Raw genomic sequence first — 23,678 nt, forward strand, 5'->3', positions numbered from 1 at the left:
ATAAGATCACAGTTACAAAGTGATTAGTACAGTGTTTGGCAATTATACTGAGACATGATGGTTAAAAGCAGGGTTATGGATGCAAGCCAACCTGAATCCCAGTAGCCTCATACTAGCTGAAAGACCTTGGGTGTGCCACCTAACAGATCTGAGCCTTGGATTTCTTTCTTTGTTTGTTTTAAAGATTTTAAGTAATCTCCACACCCAATGTGGGGCCCAAATGCACCACCCTGAGATCAAGAGTCACATGCTCTCCCTGTGTGTGTGTGTGTGTGTGTGTGTCTGTCTGTCTGTCTGTCTACCAACTGAGCCAGCCAGGTACCCCCAAGCCTCAGATTTCTAATTGGAGAAACAGATTCCATAGCACTCCTAAGGCCACAAGTCAGAGATAACCAGTTTGCATTTTGCCTTCCAGGCATTTGGATATACATATAATTTTTAAAAATCTGATACATATTTTCATAGTTTTGTATCCTTTCTTTTTTTTTTTTTAAAGATTTTATGTATTTATTTATTCAGAGAGAGAGCATGAGGGGGGAATAAGGAGAGGGACAGAGGGAGACAGAGAATCTCAAGCGGGCTTCCTGTTTAGCATGGAGCCTGATGCAGGGCTAGATCCCACAACCCAGAGATCATGACCCTAGCCGAAACCAAGAGTTGGATGTTCAACCAGCTGAGCCACCCAGGTGCCCCAGTTTTGTATCCTTTTTAATGGAACTCTTTAGAGGCATAATTTTTAATGGCTCTCATTGTTGTGTTAAAATGAGTTAAAAGTAACTCATATTATATTTCTTTGTAAAAACAAAATATTAAATTGCAATCTACCAGCAATTAATAACTAAGCCATAGAAGAATCATATGGATTAATTTCTCAGTATCGATTTTGAAACCTATGTGTTACGGGTGGAATTGTGCCTCCCCCCACCCCTGAAAGAGATATTTTGGAGTCCTTAATCCCTGTACTTCAGATCATGACCTAATACGGAGATAGGGTCTTTACATAGGTACTCAGGTTACAGTGTGGTCATTAGAGTGGGCCCTAATCCAGTATGACTGGTGTCCTCATAAGAAGGGGGAAATTTGGACACAGAGACAGACACATTCACACACACACACACACACACACACACAGACACACACACACATAGGGAGAATGCCACGTGAAGATGAAGACAGAGACAGGGGTGATGCAGCAGAGGCCAAGGAATGTCAAAGGTTGCCAGCAAACCACCAGAAGCTCAAAGTGAGGCATGGGAGAGATTCTCCCACACAGCTCTCAGAAGGAACCAACCCTTACTTCACCTTCATCTTGAATTTCTAGCCTCCAGAACAGTGAGACAATAACTTTCTCTTGTTTAAGTCACTCCATTTGTGGTACTTTGTTACAGCAGCCCTGACAAACCAATACATTACCTGCTGCTAAGAATTCTAAGGACCGGGGCGCCTGGGTGGCTCAGTTGGTTAAGCGACTGCCTTCGGCTCAGGTCATGATCCTGGAGTCCTGGGATCGAGTCCCGCATCGGGCTCCCTGCTCGGCGGGGGGTCTGCTTCGTCCTCTGACCCTATCCTCTCTCATGTGTTCTCTCTCTCTCATTCTCTCTCTCTCAAATAAATAAATAAAATCTTTAAAAAAAAAAAAAGAATTCTAAGGACCTGTGTGCTACCAAGTTTGTGTCTTGAAAACAGTTTCCAGAGTTGCGCTATCTAGTTCATCTCATTTAGGTGGGTTAGTAAAATGAAAACAAAGAGCAGCTGGTGACGTCTAAGGGAGCATAGTTAGCTGCCACACATTCCGGATGACTTAACTACTCCATTATCTCAAAATCTTTTTCCCCCCAAATCTTTTTATTACAGAAAATTTCTAAGAAAAATATAATGAGCTTATTTAAGTATTGCTGAGATTCAATATTAGTCACACATGGTCAATTTTGATTCCCCCACTCAAACCCTCCCACATCAAATTATTTTGAAGAACATTTCAGACTTTATCTCATTTTTAACAGCTTTATTGAGATCAATTTAACCTGCCATATAGTTCACCTCTTTCGTGTAAAACTCAAAATGGTTTTTAGTATATTTACAGAATTGTGCAACCATCACCATAATCTAATTTTAGAACATTTTCATCATCCCCAAAAGAAACTCTGTATTCATTAGCTGTCATTCTCTATTCCTCTCTCAAGCTCCCAATTTTATCTGTAAATATTTCATATGTGCTTCTAGAAAGGTAGGAACTATTTTAAAAATACATAACAATATTATCACATATAAGCTTTTTTTTTTTTAATTTTTTTATTCTTATGTTAATCCCCATACATTACATCATTAGTTTTAGATGAAGTGTTCCATGATTCATTGTTTGCGTATAACACCCAGTGCTCCATGCAGAATGTGCCCTCCTCAATACCCACCACCAGGCTAACCCATCCTCCCACCCCCCTCCCCTCTAGAACCCTGTTTGTTTTTCAGTGTCCATCGTCTCTCATCACATATAAGCTTTTTTAAACAATCATTATTTAATATCAAAGATAAAATCGTGGTCACATTTTCTTGACTACTCTGTATTTTCAGCTTGCTTGAACTAGGATCCAAATAAAATCCTTACATTGCACATTATAATTGCTTGATATATCTGTTAGTTTTCTCTTCATCTATAGCTTCTCTCTCTTTTTTTTTCCTTACAGATTTTTATTGAAGAAAATAGGTTATTTGTTCTATAAAGTTTGCTAGGGTCTGGGATTTTCTGATTGTATCCTTGTGTCATTATTTGCCACTGGATCTGGGATTTCAATCAGATTCAATGGTTTTTGTTTGTTTGGGTAAGACCTCTTCATAGGGGGCGCCTGGGTGGCTCAGGTGGTTAGGCGACTGCCTTCGGCTCGGGTCATGATCCTGGAGTCCCGGGATCGAGTCCCGCATCGGGCTCCCTGCTCGGCGGGGAATCTGCTTCTCCCTCTGACCCTCCTCCCTCTCATGCTCTCTATCATTCTCTCTCTCTCTCAATAAATAAAAATCTAAAAAAAAAAAAAAGACTACTTCATAGGTAGAAGCGTTGTGTCAAAATTTCTTTAAAATTTTCTTTTATTGTGAAATACATCATACCTGCAGCAGTGTATAAAAATAGTTATATAGTTTAAAAAAGAATAATAAAACAAACATCCAGCATCCATTGCAGGTTAAAACAGTAAGAGTATTGCCAGGTCCTTAGAAATACCCAGCCTGCCTTCTCTAATGAAATCTCCAATTAAATTCTTCTCTTCCCACCCCATTCTAGAGGTAAGCACTATCCTGACTTTTGTGATAATTATTCCTTCAACTTTCTTTATACCCTTTATGAATATATTCCTAAAAAGAATATTGTTTGGTTTTGCCTTTAGGTCTATTATTCCATGATTTGCCTAACAGCTCCCCCCCCCAACACTGTTTTGAGATTCATCCATGTTGCTTCAGATAACTGTAGTTCATTCATTTTCACTGTTATATAGTATTTCTTTCTTTTTTTTTTTAAGATTTTATTTATTTATTTGACAGAGAGAGACACAGCGAGAGAGGGAACACAAGCAGGGGGACTGGGAGAGAGAGAAGCAGGCTTCCCACCGAGCAGGGAGCCCGACTCGGGACTCGATCCCAGGATCCCGGAATCATGACCTGAGCCAAAGGCAGACGCTCATCAACTGAGCCACCCAGGTGCCCCAGTATTATATAGTATTTCATTATATGAATATACTAGCTTATTCTTTTGTAGTGGATATTTAGATTGTCCCCAATTTTTTGACACTACAAACAATAATGCTATGAACATTTTTGTTCATGTCTCCTTGTGCATGTGTGTAGAATTTCCTTAAGGTATATATATATATATACCTTCTCTAAGGCATATATCTGTATATATGCCTTAGAGAAATACAACTTGTTTGTCTCTTTGCTTGTTTTGTTTCCTAAATTCCACATGAGTGAAATCATATGGTATTTGTCTTTCTTTGTCTATTTCACTCATTTGTTATTTGACTAATTTCCTTCCCTCTTACCACTTCTCATAGAAATTTCTGCCTTGTGCCCAAGATTCTTTGAAGAAGCATCATATCTTCATGATTTTGTGTTCTTGAACCTTGCTCCACCCAAGCAGATATTCTGCAAACTTGCAATCATCAGTTTCTTTTAAAGCTTGCAGTAATCAATTTATAAATAAAAGGTAATGCATTTTGGAGCACTGGGTGTTATGCACAAACAATGAATCATGGAACACTATATCAAAAACTAATGATGTAATGTATGGTGATTAACATAACAATAAAATTTTTAAAAAGGTAATGCATTTGATCTTGGCAGTTAGAAGGCTTACAGCCCATTTTTCTTCTCATTACTAGCCTGCTTCATTGCTTTTATCTCTTCATGCCTCACTTAACTCATGCCTCTTCCTCTAGTTCTTTGTTGGATCCAAGGTAGACACCATTTTTTAAAAACTATTAATTGTGATAAAATGCACCAAGATGATATTTACCATCTTAATCATTTTTTTAAATGTACAGTTCAGTAGCGTTAAGTACATGCAGATGGTTGTGCAACCAATCTCCAAAACCCTTTTCATCTTGCAAAACTGAAACTCTGTACCCATTAAACACCAACTCTCCATTCTCCCCCTTCCCTCCCACCCATGGCAATCACCATTCTACTTTCTGTCTCTATGAATTTGACTGCTCTAGGTACCTCATACAAGTAGAATCATGCAGTGTTTGTCTTTCTGTGACTGGCTTATTTTACTTAGCATGTCCTCAAAGTTCAACCACATTGTAGCACGTATTAGAATTTCCTTATTTTTTTTAAAGTCTGAATAATAGCTCTTTGTATGTATATACCACATTTGTTTGTCCATTCATCTGTAGATGGATATCTGGGTCGCTTCTACCTTTTGACTATTGTGAATAATGCTGCTATGAATGTGGGTGTACAAATCTCTCTTCGTGACCCTCTTTCAGTTCTTTTGAGTGGAACTGCTGGATCATATGGTAATCCTATTTTTACTTTTTTGAGAAACTGCCATACTGTTTTCCACAGTGGCGGCATCATGGGAGACGCTTTTGTTTCCGTCATACCCTATGGGGTAAAAATTATTGTGCTATAGACTACCGCGGAGGGAAAGATTGTATGACCAAGAATGAACACTGCCAATTATCATGCTTTATTAGAAAATTATTTACATAATTAAAAGCATGGAATTCCTAGATTTGGGATTCACCTTATAAACCATTTGGTCCCCTCCCCTCATCTACAGGTGAGTTAGCGGGGACTGAGAGGGCAAGCGGCTTGTGAGGTCAAAGGGCTAGCTAAGGCGAGACTCAGAACCGGCATCCAGGGTTTTCCAATCTTCAACTTACTGCAAAGAAAATAATTTTCAACTGGAGATATATATTCGACGAAGAACAAGAATTATGGAATGGATAATTCAAAACATCCTCTGTGTGTTTTGCTTTTGTTTCTATGGCTGGTTTTAGCCTTCCTAATTGCCTTGGTTGACATTGAAACCGAGCTTGCCTTTCTCGTTGCCGCTATTGACTAGGTCCTGAGCATCCTTGGAGATGGAGGGGGAGACAAAGAAAACCAGTCCGTAATTAGGATCCACTGAGTTCGAAATACGACCGCCTGCTCTTCCCGCGCTACCCAGGGCTGCGGGTGTGTGGCGCGGATTTAGCTGCCATCCCGGGGCCTCAAAGAACCCCGCGCACGAGGAGGACGGTTTCTGGCTCTCTGCTGTCCCCAAGCTCCGGGATCCATACGGGAGGGTTCAGGGACTCCCGGGGGTGGGGGGGGAGGAGAGCAAGGCAGAGCCCTTGCCGCGCCCCCTCCCCAGCCACCGCGACGCAGCTCCGACCACTTCCCCGGCGGAACGGCGCCCGATCTCCCCCATCACAGTCGGGGAGCTCCGGGCGCCGCGGAGCGCGGGCTGCGGACCACGGCGGGCACGTGGGCTCGGCCGCAGCGCTGCGCCAGGCACCGGCTCCCCGGTTCGGCCCAACCTCTCGGCTCCCGCCTCGGCCCCTGCCGGTGGGGAGAGGGATCCTCCCCCCTTCCACTTTGCACCAGTCCGAGGGAATTTGCGGTCGGTGACGCGCATCCTTAAGCGAGCCACCTGCAGCGCGGGGCGCGCCGCTCTGGGCGGCATCGCAGGGCTGGGCCGGCGCGGCCTGGGGACCCCGGGCTCCGGAGGCCATGCCGGCGTGGGCGCGCCGTGGCGGCCGGCTGCCGCTGCTCGGTAAGGCCCCGCACGCCCGCTCGCAGCCCCCCCCCCCAGCCCCCGGCGCGGCCCTCGTCCCCACCCCGCACTGTGGACCCGAGCGCGCGCCTCCCGGTCCCCGCCGCCTCGCTCCTCCCGGAGCTCGCTCTTCCCTCGCTCCCGCGCCCCTCCCCTCTTTCGCGCCCTCCCGGCTCGCCCCGAACTTGTCCGCGGCCCCCGCCTGCCCATCCCACGGCGTCCTCCCTCTTTTCTAACGCCGCCGCTCCGGCTCGGCCCGCGTCCCGAACGGCGGCCTCCCGACGCGCTGCCCGGGGCCGCGGCCCGCGCCGCCGCCCGCTCGGCCCCCGCGCTGGGTGGTGGGCTGGCTGCCCGAGGCCGCGGCCCGGACGGTGGCCCCAGGTGGCTCCGGACCGCGCCTGGACCGACCCCGGAGACCGGAGACTCCCGGGTGGCGTCTTGGACTCTTCTTTTGAGGTTCTGACTTACGGAGTGAACTCTGAGGGGGAAAGGCGCCCGCGTTCTCCCCCAGAATTAGTCATCCCGAGGTAACGACCCCCACCCGCGCCGAATTTTGGTGGGACCAACGAATAGCTACTTCGGAAATGTTATGGAAACAGGATTTACATATGAAAATACTAGCTGCCCCTTCTAACTATACTCGATTTTTATCCCGGCATTAAACCCCAAGGGGGTTTTCAAGGACTCAGCTGACTGTTCCCAAATAATCTCCTGGATGGCATAGTCGGCAACGTGAGGAAAAAAAAAAAATCCCCTTTAGATCCATCTCATCGATTCGGAAAGATAAGAGGGTTGGTTTGCATTTAGGGTGAAGGAGACATTTGTGGGAGCCTTGGATCCATGTCCAGTCCTGCAACCTTGGGACCGGCACTCACCGCCCCCGCCCTGGCGTCCTCCTCGGTCTCAGTCCAGTGGGGGTGCCCGGGTATCTCCGCCAGCTCCAAAATTCAAGCATTCTAACTTGAAGTCTTTGTGGTACATAGAGAAACTATTTTCATAATAGATGTGCAGGAATTATGTCCAATAGCTTTTTGTTAAAAATAATTCAGAATTAGTAAGAAATGTAACATAAGGGGGAGAAGAGTGGGAAAACAGACCTTTTGCATTTCTTAAACATTTACCTTTGCTAATTGGTAAATATGTACATTTCAAATGGACCGTACAGTATGTTTTTCAGTCTATTAATACAAAAAGCTGGTGCTCTGTTACGTATGACATTAAGTAGTAAGTGAATTTTTCAATAGCATACAGAGGCTTATAAAGATTCGTACTTGCAACTATATTTAAACTGCACTGAATTCCTTTATATTTAGGAACAATCTCAGAAATTTCTACGTCTCGTTCCAGATTTTTCTAAATGAGGTATAATTTGCATACAGCAAATATGCACCCATTTTAACAGTACGATTCCATTAGTTTTTATATGTGTATGTACCTACAGAACCTTGGATATAGATAGCAATTCTACCCCCACCCCCTCTCAGTCAATATCCCCCCAAAGGTAGCCACCACTCAGACTTTTAATACCATCCCTTTTCCTGTTTTTTGCCCTTCATGTAAACCAAATCATCCTATGTACTCTTTTATGTCCAGCTACTTTCACTCAACTTTGTGATTAGGAGATTCAACCTTGGTCTCAGTAGCAATGGGTTGTTTATTTATTTATTTATTTATTTTTAAACTGCTGAGTGCTATTCCTAAGTATCAGTATACTATACAATTTATTTATCCATTCCGTTGTTGAAGAACATTTAGGTTGCTTCCAATTTTGTCCAATTAGGAATGATTCTGCTGTGAACATTGTTTTACATGTTTCTGGGGGACATAAATACTCATTTTTTTAGGGTGCTACCCACCAGTAGAATTCCCAGATCATAGATTCAGTTTTGGTAGAAACTGTCAGTTTTCCAAAGTGGCCCTACCAACTTACATTCCCTCTGGCAGCTTTTGGGAGTTCCAGATCCTCACATCTTTACCATTACTTGGTATTACAGATTTTCTTGAGCAAAGGAGCAGAACGTGAGAAACTTAAAGTGAGGACTTCAAAATATTTAAAAACTTTAAATTCCTTGAATTATAAGATGCAACCCCCATTTCCCTTATATTGTTGGCTCTACCTCTCATGAATAATGATGAAGCTTTCTAAGTAGGATTTAAAGAATGGAAACGTGCTCTCCACGGTCTTAACTGCATTATGTGCTGAGACTGGAGAAGAGGAGGGGGATTTTCAATATTTCAATTGGTATGATGTTGTCTCCTTCATTCATGTCGGAAAATTCATAGTCAGAGCCTTGAATTACACATTTTATTGTCATCCTCCGCCCTTGTTGCTTTTCTTGCTTTATTTGCCTTCTTGTGAACCACTAGCCTGAGGGGAGATGATTCAGGAGGAGGTGGAGGGAAGGGACGCTGGGCAAAAAATAAGTTTGGATTAGATGGGACACCAGACTTGGTGGCTTGATAATCAGATCCTCTTTGATTCTAAAAGTCTAGGTCTAATTGTTGCTGTCATATAAGTTTAGATCGGCTGTCCATTTCTCCTCAGGTACTTCACATCGACCCATAGTAAATTATCTCTGAGGCTGGGTTGTGAACTCTTTGCCTTCCATGAAAGAGTGGCTCTACTTTTTATAACTAAAAAGGCACTCTCAGGAATTCTTGGTTATTAATCAAGATTTTGTCATTGTTGTTGAGTTCTCCTGTCGTTGAACTGCAGAACAATCAGGAGATCAGATAGTAAATGTGGAGGAGGAAGACTTTACTTATATTCCAGAGGGGACTTTGGGTAAGAAAGTTGAGGAGGAAGCATGCCTAAGAAAGAAGAACATTTTTTTATCCGATAAAATTTTATTGAACACGTATTTCTGTGCTGGGCACAAGGGTACAAGGATGAAAGAGACTGAGGATAAAGGAATTTACATATAATAGCTAATTCTGTTCTATTTAAGAAAACGCATGGTCAGTGCCTTTCCCCAGGAAAAGCACTTCAGCACAAAGCTGCCTTTCAGTTAGTTAAACCTTCCAACATGGTTGTTCTGACCACTAAATATCTGTAGATGAAAAATAGCATGCTTCCATGAAGGAAACTTCAACCAACTCACAATGGGAATCCCAGGTTTTTTGGTTCCCTCAAACCACTTAAACGTACATATACTGTATTTGATGGTTGTGGGAAAGAAACTTGTCTTCCATTGAAACTAAAACAAATGGACTGTTCTAGAGTTCAATATGGCCGTCTTTTAGGTCTTGGGAAGAAGACATTTCCTAAATGGTTCCTTGAGCAAAGCTTATCCACCTCACTTTTCTCCCAGAGAGCATCTCTCTCCCTTGCGAAGCCCACAGGAAGTCTCAGTGCTAGCACTTTCTCCACAGTTCTTTTTGTCCCTGTCATCTTGTCACTCTTCAGTGAAACTCAGCAAGCAGTGTGACAAGAGCCCTTAATGTTCAGTGTTCAAGATTACAAGTGTGCCGACTCCCTAGACACCCACCAGATACTGCCTTCATCTTTGGGTAAAGATTCTGATTTGACAAAAAGCAAATAACCTCAAAAGTATTGTATCGTATCATTTTTCTTGATGTTGAAAGGGACCTTGCGGAGACAGGAGTAAGAATTTGGGGGGGCGGATATGAGGGATTGAAAATTAGCTTAGCCTGCTTTATAATTTGTGTATCTTGGTCTTGCCCCCGTGTTCTCTCCTTCATTCACTCTGAAATAACAGACTCTTGTGAATCTCACTGTAGGTGGTTTGTCTGAGTAGAGCTTCTTGGTTTTTGTCAGGTGACATGGTGATCTTAAGACTTTTCCATGACTCCCAAAAGAGCCTTAGCTACTGCTGAGTTAGGTAGCCATAGTCATGTGGCCAAAGGTTTTTCTGTCTTTCGGAGGGGGGTGGCCTATGAGCTTTATATGTAGGTGACTTATTTACATGTGGTTGCTACCTTCTGTGGCCATACGATCAGTGGTCCTCAAGTGATAAAAGCTTTTGTAGAACTCACTGAAGGTGGTTAATTAGAATCATGCAGTTCTGTTCTATGGGTACCAACACATGTGGAGGAAATTTAAAAATAATATGAAGTACACACACACTGTTCTTTTGTGGCTAGAGGAATTGCATAAGATCCTAAAAGAGGAACTATTGTTATTTTTTAGGTTTAAACAGTAAAATATTTTTTTCGCTGCTGTCATTATAAGTCAAATGGTAGCCAAGAGTCCTCCAAAAAATTATTTACAGTCTACACTAAAACAGGATATTGTCATTATTTATACAAACTGTTATGTTTGGATTATAAGATACTCACTGAACTCCGTCTTCAAATACTTTGCTACTTGAGTTAGGATTTTCCTAATGGTAGGGATTCTGTTCTTGGAGGCAATGCAGATAGATAGATATATTAGGAATAACAAGACAGTTAGGAAACATGTGTTCTTTCCTCTGGCAGGGAATTTCTCTGTGCTTAAGTTCCTCATTTGTAAAAAGGAGATAAGCAGTCTCTTACTCCTTCATCAGATAATTCCTGTAAGGTACAGCTGCATTCCTTGTTAGGCAGGTGCTTTGCAGAAAGGGAAGTATATAACGTCTGAAGAAATCATTAGGATTTAGAGTCCCAGGATTTTCCTCCTTCCCTTCTTAGACACTTTTGAGCACTGTGTCTAGGACTTGTGTAAGTCCCCCGTAGTACTGGTTCCTGCCCTCAAAGAGCTCACAGTCTAATGCTGGGGGTGTTGGCAGGAAAAGGTCAGGCATATTAAAGGGAAATTGCAGTGCAATTTTGGAAATATGCACAGAGACTGATTCTGTAACCCAGACTGAGAAAGTAAGGCAAGGGTTCCAAGCGGAAGTCCTGCCAGAGCCGGGACTAGAAAGATAAGGAAGAGTTGACAGGGAAAGGGGAGGAGAGGGATGTTCCAGGCAAACTGGACAGCAAGGAAAAGGTAGAGAGGTAAGAAACATGCAGTAGATGGAAAAGTATAGTTCCATTCTGGGTTGCTGAGACACAATGTACAAGGCTTCTGGGACAGAGTAGCTATCATTTGAAAGGTTGTGACTCAGAAAATTGTTGGAAGACTGTTCAGTGGATAGCTTTCAGAAAACATTCTGGGTTACCAGAGGCTCTGTGTGTAATGTGTAAGGAGTGTTTTGGTGATGTGATGAGGGACTCGGACTTTATCATGTAGCCCAAGAGTTTCTGGATGGAATTCGGTTATCCACTGTATTCATCAGGGTGTGTGTGTGTGTGTTTGTGTGTGTGTGTGTGTGTTTTGGAGAGAGGATTAATTGTATTCCTCAGATTTTTCAAAGGGGTCTGTGACTTAAAGAGTAAGCACCATTGCTGTAGGTTGTTGAGGGGTTAAGCAGAGGGGTGACATGCTCTGATGCGTATTTTAGAAAGAGATTTCTGTAGACAGGATGGATGTCAAGCTGACGGGTCCACGGCAGGGAGGCCAGCTAGGAACTTGTGGGCAGTCGCCCAGGCCAGAGATGACCAGAGCTTGAATTGGGGCAATGGTAATAGAGATGTAGAGCTGCACATAGATTTAGGAATTACCAAGAGGTTAAAATGTCAAGGCTTGGCAACGGCCTGGCTGATGGGAAGTGAGGGAGGGGAGGAGTCAAAGATGGCTTCTGGGTTTCTGGCTTCGGTGACAGTAGCTTTGTTGCCACTACCTGAGAGGGAAGAGAAAGGAGAGAGTAGGTTTAGGAAGGACAAAGGAGAGTTTAGGAAGGACAAAGTGGGTTTAAGGTTCCTGGGGCTGCCCAGATATGTAGCGATACACACTGGAGGGACGAATTCAAAACTCATGAGCAAACAGATGGCAGTTAAAATTGTGAGAATTTTCAGAAAAAAGAGCGTAGAATGAGTGGAGGGGATGAGACCTTAGGGCTACCCACTTCTAAGGACTAACACTCCTGTATGTCTCCTCCTCTCCAGTAACAGCGCTGACTCTTTCTGGCCACCAGAATGCTGTGTGTGTGTGTGTGTGTGTGTGTGTGTTGCAGGGGGTGTTCCCCACACCAAGCAATTCTCAGACACCAGCAGATGCCCTATAATTTCACTCAATTCTGACACTATCTACCTGGAAACAGCATCAGATCCCATAGGTGAGGGGTTCAGATCCTTCCTCTTGCCACTTCAGATGTCCATCCCAGGTCCGGGCTGTCCCCTGGACTTCAACCATGGGCTAGCAATCAGAGGTTTTCATGACCTCCCCTCCTTCAGGTTTGATCAATTTGCAACAGTAGCTCACAGAACTTACACGAGCATTTTACTTACTAGATTAACAGTGTGTTATAAAAGGCTCTAACTTAGGAGCACCCAGATGAAAGAGATGCATTAGCGTAAGGTGTGTGGGAAGGCGGCGGGGCTTCCACACCCTCTCCGGGAAGCCCCTCTCCTGGCACCACCACGTACGGGCTTGCCAACCTGGAAGCTCATCAAATCTCCCAGTCCGAGAGTACTTATGGAGTTTAATCAGCAGCTCCCCTTCTTCCCAGAGGTCAGTGGGTGGGACCAAAAGCTCCCACCCTCTGATTACTTGGTCTTTCTGGCTATCAGCCCCATCCTGAGGCCATCTAGGGACCCCACCCTAAGTCACCTCATTAGCATCAACTCCAGTGTGCGCTCAAAAAGGGCCCACCATGGGTAACAAGACACTCCTATCACTCAGGAAATTCTAAGCGTTTTAGGAGATTTGTGCCAGGAACCAGGACTAGTCAAATATATTTATTATACCACACCAGTCTGGTCTACTGCCCCTTCTACAGCAGGTGAGGGAAATGGGGTCCAGAAAGGTTAAAGGACTTGCTGAAATTCAAAGTCATCCAAGCAGGTAACTCTCAAAAGAGGGGCTTGGAACTCAGACCTTGTAAGTCTTCTCCAGGTCTCTGTGTTTCCCAGGAGACTCAGCTTGGAGAACCCGAAAAGGAGGCGCCCTGACAGTCTCTGATTTGTTTTATGTCTAAATCCATCACCCTTTCTGTGGAGGAGATTTTTACTTTTACCTAAAATTTTATTTTTGATTGTTGTTAATTTTTTTTTTCTTACCCCCACCCCCACCCCAGCCCTGTCTCTTCAAAGCACACCACTTTGGGGACACTTTTCCAATTCCAAAGCTGTCATCATTGCTCAGACTGTGTTTGGACTGGACTCTGGGAAGTGCTACCAGGGTTTGGGAATGGATTCTCATTAGGAACCTTAATCTCGGGTGCCTGGGTGGCTCAGTTGGTTAGGCGACTGCCTTCGGCTCAGGTCATGATCCTGGAGTCCCGGGATCGAGTCCCACATCAGGCTCCCTGCTCAGCAGGGAGTCTGCTTCTCCCTCTGACCCTCCTCCCTCTCATGCTCTCTGTCTCTCATTGTCTCTCTCGCAAATAAATAAAATCTTAAAAAAAAAAAAATTAAAAATTAAAAAAAAAAAAAAAAACCTTAATCTCAATGGTGGCAAATTCTTCCTTTGGCTTTTTAAAAAAGTCAGGTCTATTAAGGTACTATTTTCATATTGCAAATTTTACCCTTTTTAGTGTACGGTTCCCTGAGCTTACCCAACAACTATCATCATATAACTAGCACCACTATTAAGATACAGAACATTTCCATTCCCCCCAAAACTTCTCTTATTCTTCTTCATAGTTAATCAACCCCAATACCCACCTCCAACCTCTGGTGACCAATAATTTCTTTTCTGTCCCTATAATTTTTCCTTTTCCAGAATGTCATGTAACTGGAATTTTATACTATGTGGACTTTTGAGTCTGTTTCTTCACACAGCATAATTATTTGAGAGTTATCCATCTTGTTACATATGTCAGTACTCAAAAACCAAAACTCAGTCAAGTACCGTTGAAGATCTAGTAACTTTTATTAAATGCTTCATGAATTGGACAGCGCCCATCTAACGATTAGAGGGGAACTCCGGGAGCTATACAAAACAGAAGGATTTTATAGATAGACATGGGATGGAACAGTTAGCAAAAGAAAAGAAAAGATTGCTTCACACAAGGTCACTTTCCCTTAGGGAGACATACAGGGTGTCTTGTTAGGTGGATTACTTCATCTTTCTTTGGGGCATGGAGAGGGCCCTTGTGACAGATTAACTCACTGGAGCTGACCAGAAAATTTCTGAGTGGCTAGTTAAGACTACATTTCTAGGGAAGGTTGAAATTGCCATTAGGTTAAGTATTAAGCCCTGGTTTGGTGACTTGGCCATAGCATGAATAACTCTGTTTTGGGCCTGTGGTTTTCTTTTTAACAGTCCTTTTTTCCATTCTTTTGCCGAGTAGTATTTCATTGTTGGATGTGCCACAGTTTGTTTATCCATTAACCAGATGAAGTTCATTTGTTTGCTTCTAGTTTTTGGCAGTTATAAATAAAGCTGCTATAAATAATTGAATATAAGTTTTGGTGTGAGCATTGGTTTTAATTTCTCTTGGGTAAACACCTAAAAGTGGCAGTGTATTGCTGGAATGTATGCTCAGTGAATATTCAACTTTATGAGAAACTGCCAGTTTCTCAAAGTGATTGGACCATTTTTCATCCCCACTAACAATGTGTGAGAGTTGCAGTTGTTCAACATCATTGTCATCACTTGGAATGGTCAGTTTTTTGTCTTTGTTTTTTAACCCTTCTCATAGGGGTGTGGCAATGTGTCATGGTGATTTTAATTTGCATTTACCTAATGACTAATGATGTTGGTCATCTTTCCATGTGCTTAATTGTCATCCTGTATTATGTTTGGTGAAGTGTTTCCTAAGATCTTTTGCCTATTTTTTTTTTAATCAGGTTGTTTGTTTTGAAAATACTTTTTTCCAGTCTATGGCTTCTCTTTTCATTTTTTTTTTAAGGGAGCTTCTCTTGGGGAGCAGAAGTTATTAGTTTTGACGAAGTCCACTAGTGGAAAAATTAGCCCTAGACTAAACACTGCTCTGGTCCTACCTAACTGAGCTTAAAGAAAGACCTGAAAGGAACAAAGTGTCTACAATGAACTTAACTACATCCCATAAAAATGTTCAAAAATATGTAACAAATACATCTGACACCAGGTGAAATTCACAATGCCTGGTTTCCAGTCATAAATTAATAGACAAACAAAGGATTAAAAATTCAACCCACAGAGAACAATCAGTCATCCAAAAGGGACCCAGTAATGACATAGAATATAAAATTAGTAGACAAGAACATTAAAATAGTTGTTATATTATATTCCACATGGTTCTGAAACTAGAGGAAAGATTAGACATGTTAAGCAGGAACACAGTAAATATATTAAAAAAAATCACAGAAATTGGACTTCTAGAGATGAAAATTGCAATTACACTGGAAGGAGTTGATAGCAGATTGACTGCAGAAGAAAAGATTAGTGAACTTGAAGACAGCAATAGAAACAATCCAAAATGAACAGAGAGAAAAGACAAAATAAAATGAACAGAGAATCAGTGAGAACTTCAGCTGGTCAAATAGACATGTAAGTCTGCTGTCAGAATGTATCCTTTTTTTCTGGATGCTTTTAAGAGTTTCTCTTTATCATTGGCTTTAAGCAATTTGATTATAGTGTACTTTTTGTAGTTTTTTTTCTGAGTCATGTGTTTGGGTTTTGTTGGGATTCTTAGATCTGTGGGTTTATCATTTACATCAGATTTGGACATTTTCTCCATTATTTCATCAGCTATTTTTTCTGACCTCCTTTTCCCCATTCTTTGCAATGACATGTATATTTGACCTCCAAAAGTGAGTAAAATATAAGACTTTTTATTGTCTAAACCCCTTTGAAAGATAATTGACTGTTTAAGGCAAAATAATAACAGTGACTTGTTAGGTTTATAACTTATGTTGAAGTGCAATGTATGATAGCAATAGCACAAAACCTGGGAGGGATGAAATTGAAATATACTATTGTAGGATCCTTATATTATATATGAGGTGGTATAACAGCACTTAAAAGACTGCATTAAGGTAAAGATGTATACTATAAACCTTAAGGCAAGTGCTAAAATAACAAAACAAAGCATTATGGCTAATAATCCAAGAAATGAGATGAAGTAGAATCATAAAATATCCTCACTTATTCCCAAAGGAGGCAGCAGATTGACTGCAGAAGAAAAGATTAGTGAACTTGAAGACAGCAATAGAAACAATCCAAAATGAAGCAGGCAGAAAAAGAGGAAAAGGGAAAAAAGAAGAGATGGAACAGATAGAAAACAAAGAACAATATGATAGATTTAAACTTAAGCATATCAATAATTTTATTAAATTTAAATAATCTACACATCACAATTAAAAGGTTGTCAGACTTGGTAAAAAAAAAAAAGCAAGTCCCAACTATATGGTACATAAATAAAGCCAAACTTGGATATGAAGACACAAAAACGTTAAAAGTAAAAGGATGGGGAGGAGGAAATCCCATGTCAACACTAAGCAAAAGCTGGAGAGACTAAATAACAGACAAAGTACATTTCAAAGCAAAGAATATTAGTAGGGGCAAAAAGTCATATCATAATGCTATAAGGCTTGGATCATCAAAAGGACATAAAAATTTTAAACATTTATGCATCTAATAGCAGAGTTTGAAAATACATGGATCAAAATCTGATTGAACCGCCAAGAGAAATGGACAAATCCACAGTTATATTTAGAGAGTTCAACACTCCTTTGACAATTGATAGAAAAAAAAGAAATCAGTAGTTTATAGAAGACTTGAACAACAGTATCAACCAACTTAATCTAATTTACATTTATAGACTATTCCACTCAACAAGAGCTGAATGTACATTCTTTTCAAGTGCACACAATATACTTATCAAGCTGGGCCATATTCTGGACCATCAGACAAGCTTCAGTAAATTTTAAAAGATTCAAGACATACAAAATATATCCTGTGACTTCACTGGGAATTAAATTAGAAATTAATAACAAAAAGATATATGGAAAGTCCTCAAATATTTGGAAACCAAAGAACACATTTCTAAATAAGCCATGGGTCAAAGAAGTAACCAAAAAAGAAATGAGAGTGTATATTGAATTGAATAAAAGTGAAATGCATTATATTGGAATTTGTGGGATGCTCCTAAAACAGGACTAAAGAGGATTATAGTATTAAATTATTAATTATTAAATGGTTAGTAGCCTTAAATTTTAATGCTACAAATTCAAACTAATGAACTGGAATTCAAGCAGAAGCAAGGGGCGGGGGGGCACGGAAATAACAAATTAAACCCCATGTAAACAAAAGAAAGGAAACAAACATGATGAAAGTGAAAAACAAATGAAATAGGAAAAAAGGAGAAAATCAATTGCAACCAAGATGAATAAAAGATCAGTAATATTGGCTAGACTACTAACCAAACTGATTAGGAAAAAAGAGAAAAGACACAAATTTCCAGCATCAGGAATAAGAGAGGCAACATCACTACAGAATCTATAGATACTAAAAGGATAATATGGAAATATTAACAACTTTATGCCTATACTTTGACAACTTCCATTTAATGGAAAAAATTCCTTGAAAGATACATACTACCAAAGTTTATTCAAAGAAAATTGATAACCTAAACAATGCTATACCTGTAAAGAAATTGAATTTGTAGTTAAAAATATTCCTGCAATGAAAACTACTGGGGCAGATGGCTTTACTGGGGAATCCATCAAATATTTAAAGAGGAAATAATACCAAATCTGTACAAATTTTTCCAGAAAATTTGAGAGAAGATAATGCTTCTCACCTCATTCTATGAGGCCGACTTTACTCTCATACCAAAACTGAAGATTTTAGAAGCAAAAAACAAAAATAAACCTACAGACCAATAATTACCATGAATATAAATGCAAAAATGCTTAGCAATACTTTAACAAGCTGAATTTAATCATATATAAAAAAGATAATACATCATATCCAACTGGTTTATTTCAGGAAGGCAAGGTTGGTTAACATTTGCAAATGAATCAATATAGTTCACCATATTCACAGATAAAAAAGAAAGGCCACTAAAAAAACAAAATCAAAAACAAACCTATAGGATTATCTCAATAGATACCAAAAAATGCATTTGACCAAATACAACATCCACTCCTAATAAAATCTCCCAGCAAACTAGGAATAGAAGTGATCCTCCTCCAATTAAGTAACAGCATCTATGAAAAACCTTTAGCAAACATCATACTTTTAATATCAAGTGGCTGAATATTTTCTACTAAGATCAGAAATAAGGCATGGGTGACTATTCTCACTACTTCTCTTCAAGTACTGCAGATTCTAACCAGAATAATAAGGCTAGAAAAGAAATGAAAGGCACCCAATTTGGAAAAGAAGAAGTAAAATTGTCTTTATTTGCAAACAACATGATCATCTATGTATAAAATCCTATAGAACTTACAAAGAAGTAATTACAACTGATAAGCAAGTTCGATAAGTTTGTAGGACAGAAGATCAGTGTAGAAATTCAATTTTGTTTCTATAACTAACAATCAGAAACTGAAGTAAAAATGTCCAGAAAGATGAAATAGGGATAAAGAAAGGCAAGATCTGTACACTGAAAACTATAAAAAATTGCTAAGATAAATTAAAGGAGACCTAAATAAAGAGAGATGTACCATATGTATGTATTGTAAGACTCGGTATTGTTAAGATGTCAGTTTTACTCAATTGATCCAGTGAGTCAATACAATTTCTATCAAAATCCCTGCAGACCTTTTTGCAGATTTTGATAGGCTGATTCTAAACTTAAAATGAAAATGAAAGAGACCTACAATACCCAAAACAACTTTGAAAAGAACAAAGTTGGAAAACTTACCATCTTGATTTCAAGGCTTATTATAAAGCAAGAATAATCGAGACAATGTGGAATTGGCATCTAGATAGACAAGTAGATCAATGGAAAAGTATAAAGACTTCAGAAATTAGAAATATGCAGTCAGTCATTTTCAATGAAGGTGTAGAGGTAATTCAGTGGAGAAATCATACTCTTTCAATGAATGGTGCTGAAACAATTGAATATTCACATGTAAATATAATCATATGAAAAGTTTTGATCCATAGTCATACCATTTAAAAAGTCATAAAAAAAATCATAGACCTAAATGTAAAACTAAAATGTACATTTAAAACCTGAAACTATAAAACTAGGAGAAAGCCTTTATAACCTTAGATGGAACAAAGATTTTTTAGATACAAAACCAAAAGCATGTTCCATAAAAGAAGGAATGATAAATTGGACATCTTCAAGATTAAGAATTTCTGGTCTTCAAAAGACAAGCCACAGATTGGCAGAAAATATTTGTCAATTACATATTTGATAAGGACTTGTATCCAGAATATATTTTTTAAAAGAACTCTCAAAACTTGAAGATGGCCATGTAAGTAAGAGGTTCCTGAACTCACTTTCTCCCCTGGACATACCAAATCTCCAGCTACACATAGAACAATGTTCTCTGAAAGAAATCCAGAAACTAACTGAGTGACTCCTACACATCACACAAATGAAGAAAAAACCCACATAGAAATGGGTGGAAAAGGCAGAGACACATGTCAATCTCACCAGAACCCAATCTCTGACATAGCAGTATACAATCGAGAGGGAACTCACAACTCTCAGCTTCTCCCTGAGGAATGAAGGGTTTGGATCCAACCTCTAGCATTCCTATCATTAAGACTTCCACTTGAGGGACAGACTCCCAAAACACATGGCTCTGAAAACCTATGGGGCTTGCATCTGTGAGACCAGCCGGATGGTAGCAAACAAAGAAACAGTTCTTTGGCCTTGGGAGGACTCCCTGTGGTTATACCCTTAGGGCTCAGTTCAGAAGCAACAGACACAAATGCTATCTCCCAATCTTTCCCTTAAAGAAACCTGTTTGGAGCCTGAGGGCTAGGCTCCCAATTTAACACACATCTAAGAACTGACTGTGATCCTGCCCAAGACTGTGGGGGCTGGCAAGCACCATCTCCACATTTTTCCTCCGTTAGTATCTTCCTGAAAGGAACATGTGCTCATCTTTGGAGCCCTGGGTTTTGTGGGTGCCACCCAGAGGACTCACCCCTTAATTGCCTGGTGTTGGTGGCCAGCAGGGCTTGCACTGATGGGTCCCCCAAGATGGTAGCAAACAAAGAAACAGTTCCTAAGAGGCTATCCCCCAGGACTCTGTGCAAAGGGAGCAGACAGAAACTTCCAGCTCCTGGTCTTTTCCTGAAAGAAGTCTATTTGCACACTTGAAAAACTATTGCCTGAGAGTCTGGCTTCCAAACACTCTTCATCTAGGTGCTAACTGAGATCCTCCCCTTTGATAGACTGACAGGTCTTGGCATACCTTCACTATTAGGAGCCAGTAAGAACAAAAAAGGTGGCTTGGACAATCACAAAAGTTTGAGAGGCAACCAAGACCTAAGCCTGGACTGAATGATAAGGTTTATCTCCTACATGAGACCACTCTGTGAAGAGTGGGAGAGGTGGCTGTTTTATCCAGTGCACAGAAACCAACACAGAGAGTAAAGGAAAATGAAGAGGAATATGTTCCAAACAAAAGAACAAGATAAAACTCCAGAAACAAACCTTAGTGAAACAAAGATAAATTGTTTACCTATAAAGAGCTCAAATTAATGGTCATTGGGGCTCCACAGAAATACAAAAGATCATGACTACTATGAACACTTATATGCCAACAAATTGGACAATCTAGCAGAAATGGATAAACTTCTAAAAACATACAACCTTCCAAAGACTGAATCATGAAGAAACAGAAAATTTGAACAGAATTACTAGGAAGGAGATTGAATCAGTACTGAAAAACCTACCAACAAAGAAAATCCAGGACCAGATGGCTTCAATGATGAATTCTACCAACATTTAAGGAAAAATGAATACCAATCTTTCTCAAATTCTTCCTCCCCAAAAAAGAACAGAAGAAAACACAAACTCGTTTTATGAGGCCAGCATAACCCTGATACCAAAACCAGGCAAAGACATTACAAGAAATGAAAATTACAGATCAGTATCCCTGATGAAAATGGATGCAAAAATTCTCAACAAAATATCTGCAATCCAAGTTCAACAATACATCAAAAAGATCTAAAGGGATTTATTCCAGGGATGCTCGGATAGTTCAACATCTGCAAATCAATCAATGTGATACACCACATTAACAAAATGAAGGGTAAAAACCATATGATCATCTCAATAGATGCAGAAGAAGCTTTTTAAAAAATTCAACATCCATTCATGATAAAAACTTTCAACAAAGTAGGTTTAGACAGATTATACCTCAATGTAATAAAGGCCATATGTGACAAGCCCACAGCTAATATGTTCAGTGATTAAAAGGTAAAAGCCTTTCCTCTATCATTGGGAAGAAGACACGGATGCCTACTCTTCCCACTTTTGTTCAACATAGTACTGAAAATTTTTGTCAGAGCAGTTAGGCAAGAAAAAGAAATAAAAGGCATCCAAATCAGAAAGGAAGAAGTAAAACTGATTCTGTTTGCAAGTGGCATGATATTACATATATAAAACCCTGAAGACTCCATCCAAAAACTGTTAGAACTAATTAACAAATTCAGTAGACTTGTAGAATACAAAATCAATATATAAAATTCAGTTCTTGGTTCTATACACTCACAACAAACTATCAGGAAGAAAATTAAGAAAGGAATTCCATTTACAATTGCATCATAAAGAATAAAATATCTAGAAATAAATATAACCAAAGAAGTAAAAAATCTGTACACTGGAAAGTACAGATATTGATCAAAGAAATTAACTAAGATAAATGGAAAGAATTTCTATGCTCACGGATTGGAAGAATTAATAATGTTTAAAATGTCCATACTATTTAAAGACATCTTCAGGTTCAATGCAATCTCTATCAAAATTCCAATGACATTTTTCACAAAAATAGAAAAAACAATCCTAAAATTTGTGTGGAACCACAAAAGACCCTAAATAACTAAAGCGATCTTGAGAAAGAACAAAGTGAAAGGCATCACACTTCCTGATTTCAAACACTATTAACAAGCTATAGTATTCAACACAGTACAGTATTGGCATAAAAACAGACACATAGATCAGTGGAACAAAATAAAGAGCCCAGAAATAAACTCATGCACATATGGTTAATGACAAAGGAGCCAAGTGTATACAGTCAAGGAAAGATAATCTCTTTAATAAAAGGTATTGGGAAACCTGGACAGCCACATGCAAAATAATGAAACTGGACCACTATCTTATACCATATACAAAAATCTCAAAATGGAATAAAGACTTGAACGTAAGACCTGAAATCATAAATCTCATAGAAGGAAACATAGGGGGTAATCTTGACATCAGTTTTAGCAAGATTAGATTTTTCAGATTTGACACCAAAAGCAAAGGCAACAAGAGCAAAAATAAATGAATGGGACTACATCAAACTAAAGAGCTTTTGCATAGCAAAAGAAACCATCAACAATATGAAAAGGTAACCTATGGAATGGAAGAAAACATTTGCAAATTATGTATCTGGTAAGGCATTAATATCCAAAATATGAAAAGAACTCATACAACTCAATAGCAACAAAAAGAAAGAGAAAAAGAGAAAGAGAAAGGAGAAGAGAAGAAAAAGAAATCTGGTTAGAAAATGCACAGAAGAAATGAATAGACACTTTTTCCAAAGAGGACAGGATCACTAATCATTAGGGAAATGGAAATTGAAACCATAATGAAGTATTATCTAACACCTGTTAGAATGGCCGTCATTAGAAAGACAGAAGATGACAAGTGTTGGTGAGGATGTGGACAAAAGAGAAGCCTTGTGTGCTACTGGAGGGAATGTAAGGTGGTACAGCTATTGTGGAAAACAGTATATATAGTAGATTTATATCTATCTATCTGTGTATCTCACATTTTCTTTATCCATTCATCCATCAATGGACACTGAAGTTGTTTCCAAATCTTGGCTACTATAAAAAGTGCTGCAATGAACATGGGGGTGCAGATATTTCTTTGAGATAGTGATTTTGCTTCCTTCAGATATGTACCCTGAAGGAGAACTGTTGGATCATACGGTAGTTCTATGTTTATTTTTTTTAGTAACTTATATACTGTTTTCCACAGTAGCTGTACCACCTTACATTCCCTCCAGTAGCGCACAAGGCTTCTCTTTTGTCCACATCCTCACCAACACTTGTCATCTTCTGTCTTTTTAATGACGGCCATCCTAACAGGTGTCAGATAATATTTCATTGTGGTTTCAATTTTCATTTCCCTAATGATTAGTGATGCTGTCCTCCTTGGAAAAAGTGTCTGTTGATTTATTCTGCACAGTTTCCAACCAGATTTCTTTTTCTTTTCTTTTTTTTTAATTGGTATTGAGATAGGTATACATCTATTTATCTAACTATGAATACTATTCCACCATAAAAAGGAAAGAAAGAAATCCTGCTATTTTTTTTTTTTTTTTTTTTTTTTTT

At 39.8% G+C, this 23,678-nt stretch overlaps 1 protein-coding gene across 1 annotated transcript in view; it reads left to right on the top strand.

Annotated features, from left to right (window-relative positions):
* Positions 1-6,207: 6,207 nt before the first annotated feature.
* FLT3 (fms related receptor tyrosine kinase 3) overlaps positions 6,208-23,678 on the top strand; it is a 72,525-nt gene continuing 55,054 nt past the window's right edge. The window contains exon 1 of the mRNA XM_021678258.1: positions 6,208-6,250. Within this exon, the coding sequence (XP_021533933.1) occupies positions 6,208-6,250 (43 nt within the window). The remainder of the gene's footprint in view (positions 6,251-23,678) is intronic.

The sequence above is a fragment of the Neomonachus schauinslandi genome, chromosome 3 (genome assembly GCF_002201575.2).
Source record: "Neomonachus schauinslandi chromosome 3, ASM220157v2, whole genome shotgun sequence".
Lineage (NCBI taxonomy): Eukaryota > Metazoa > Chordata > Mammalia > Carnivora > Phocidae > Neomonachus > Neomonachus schauinslandi.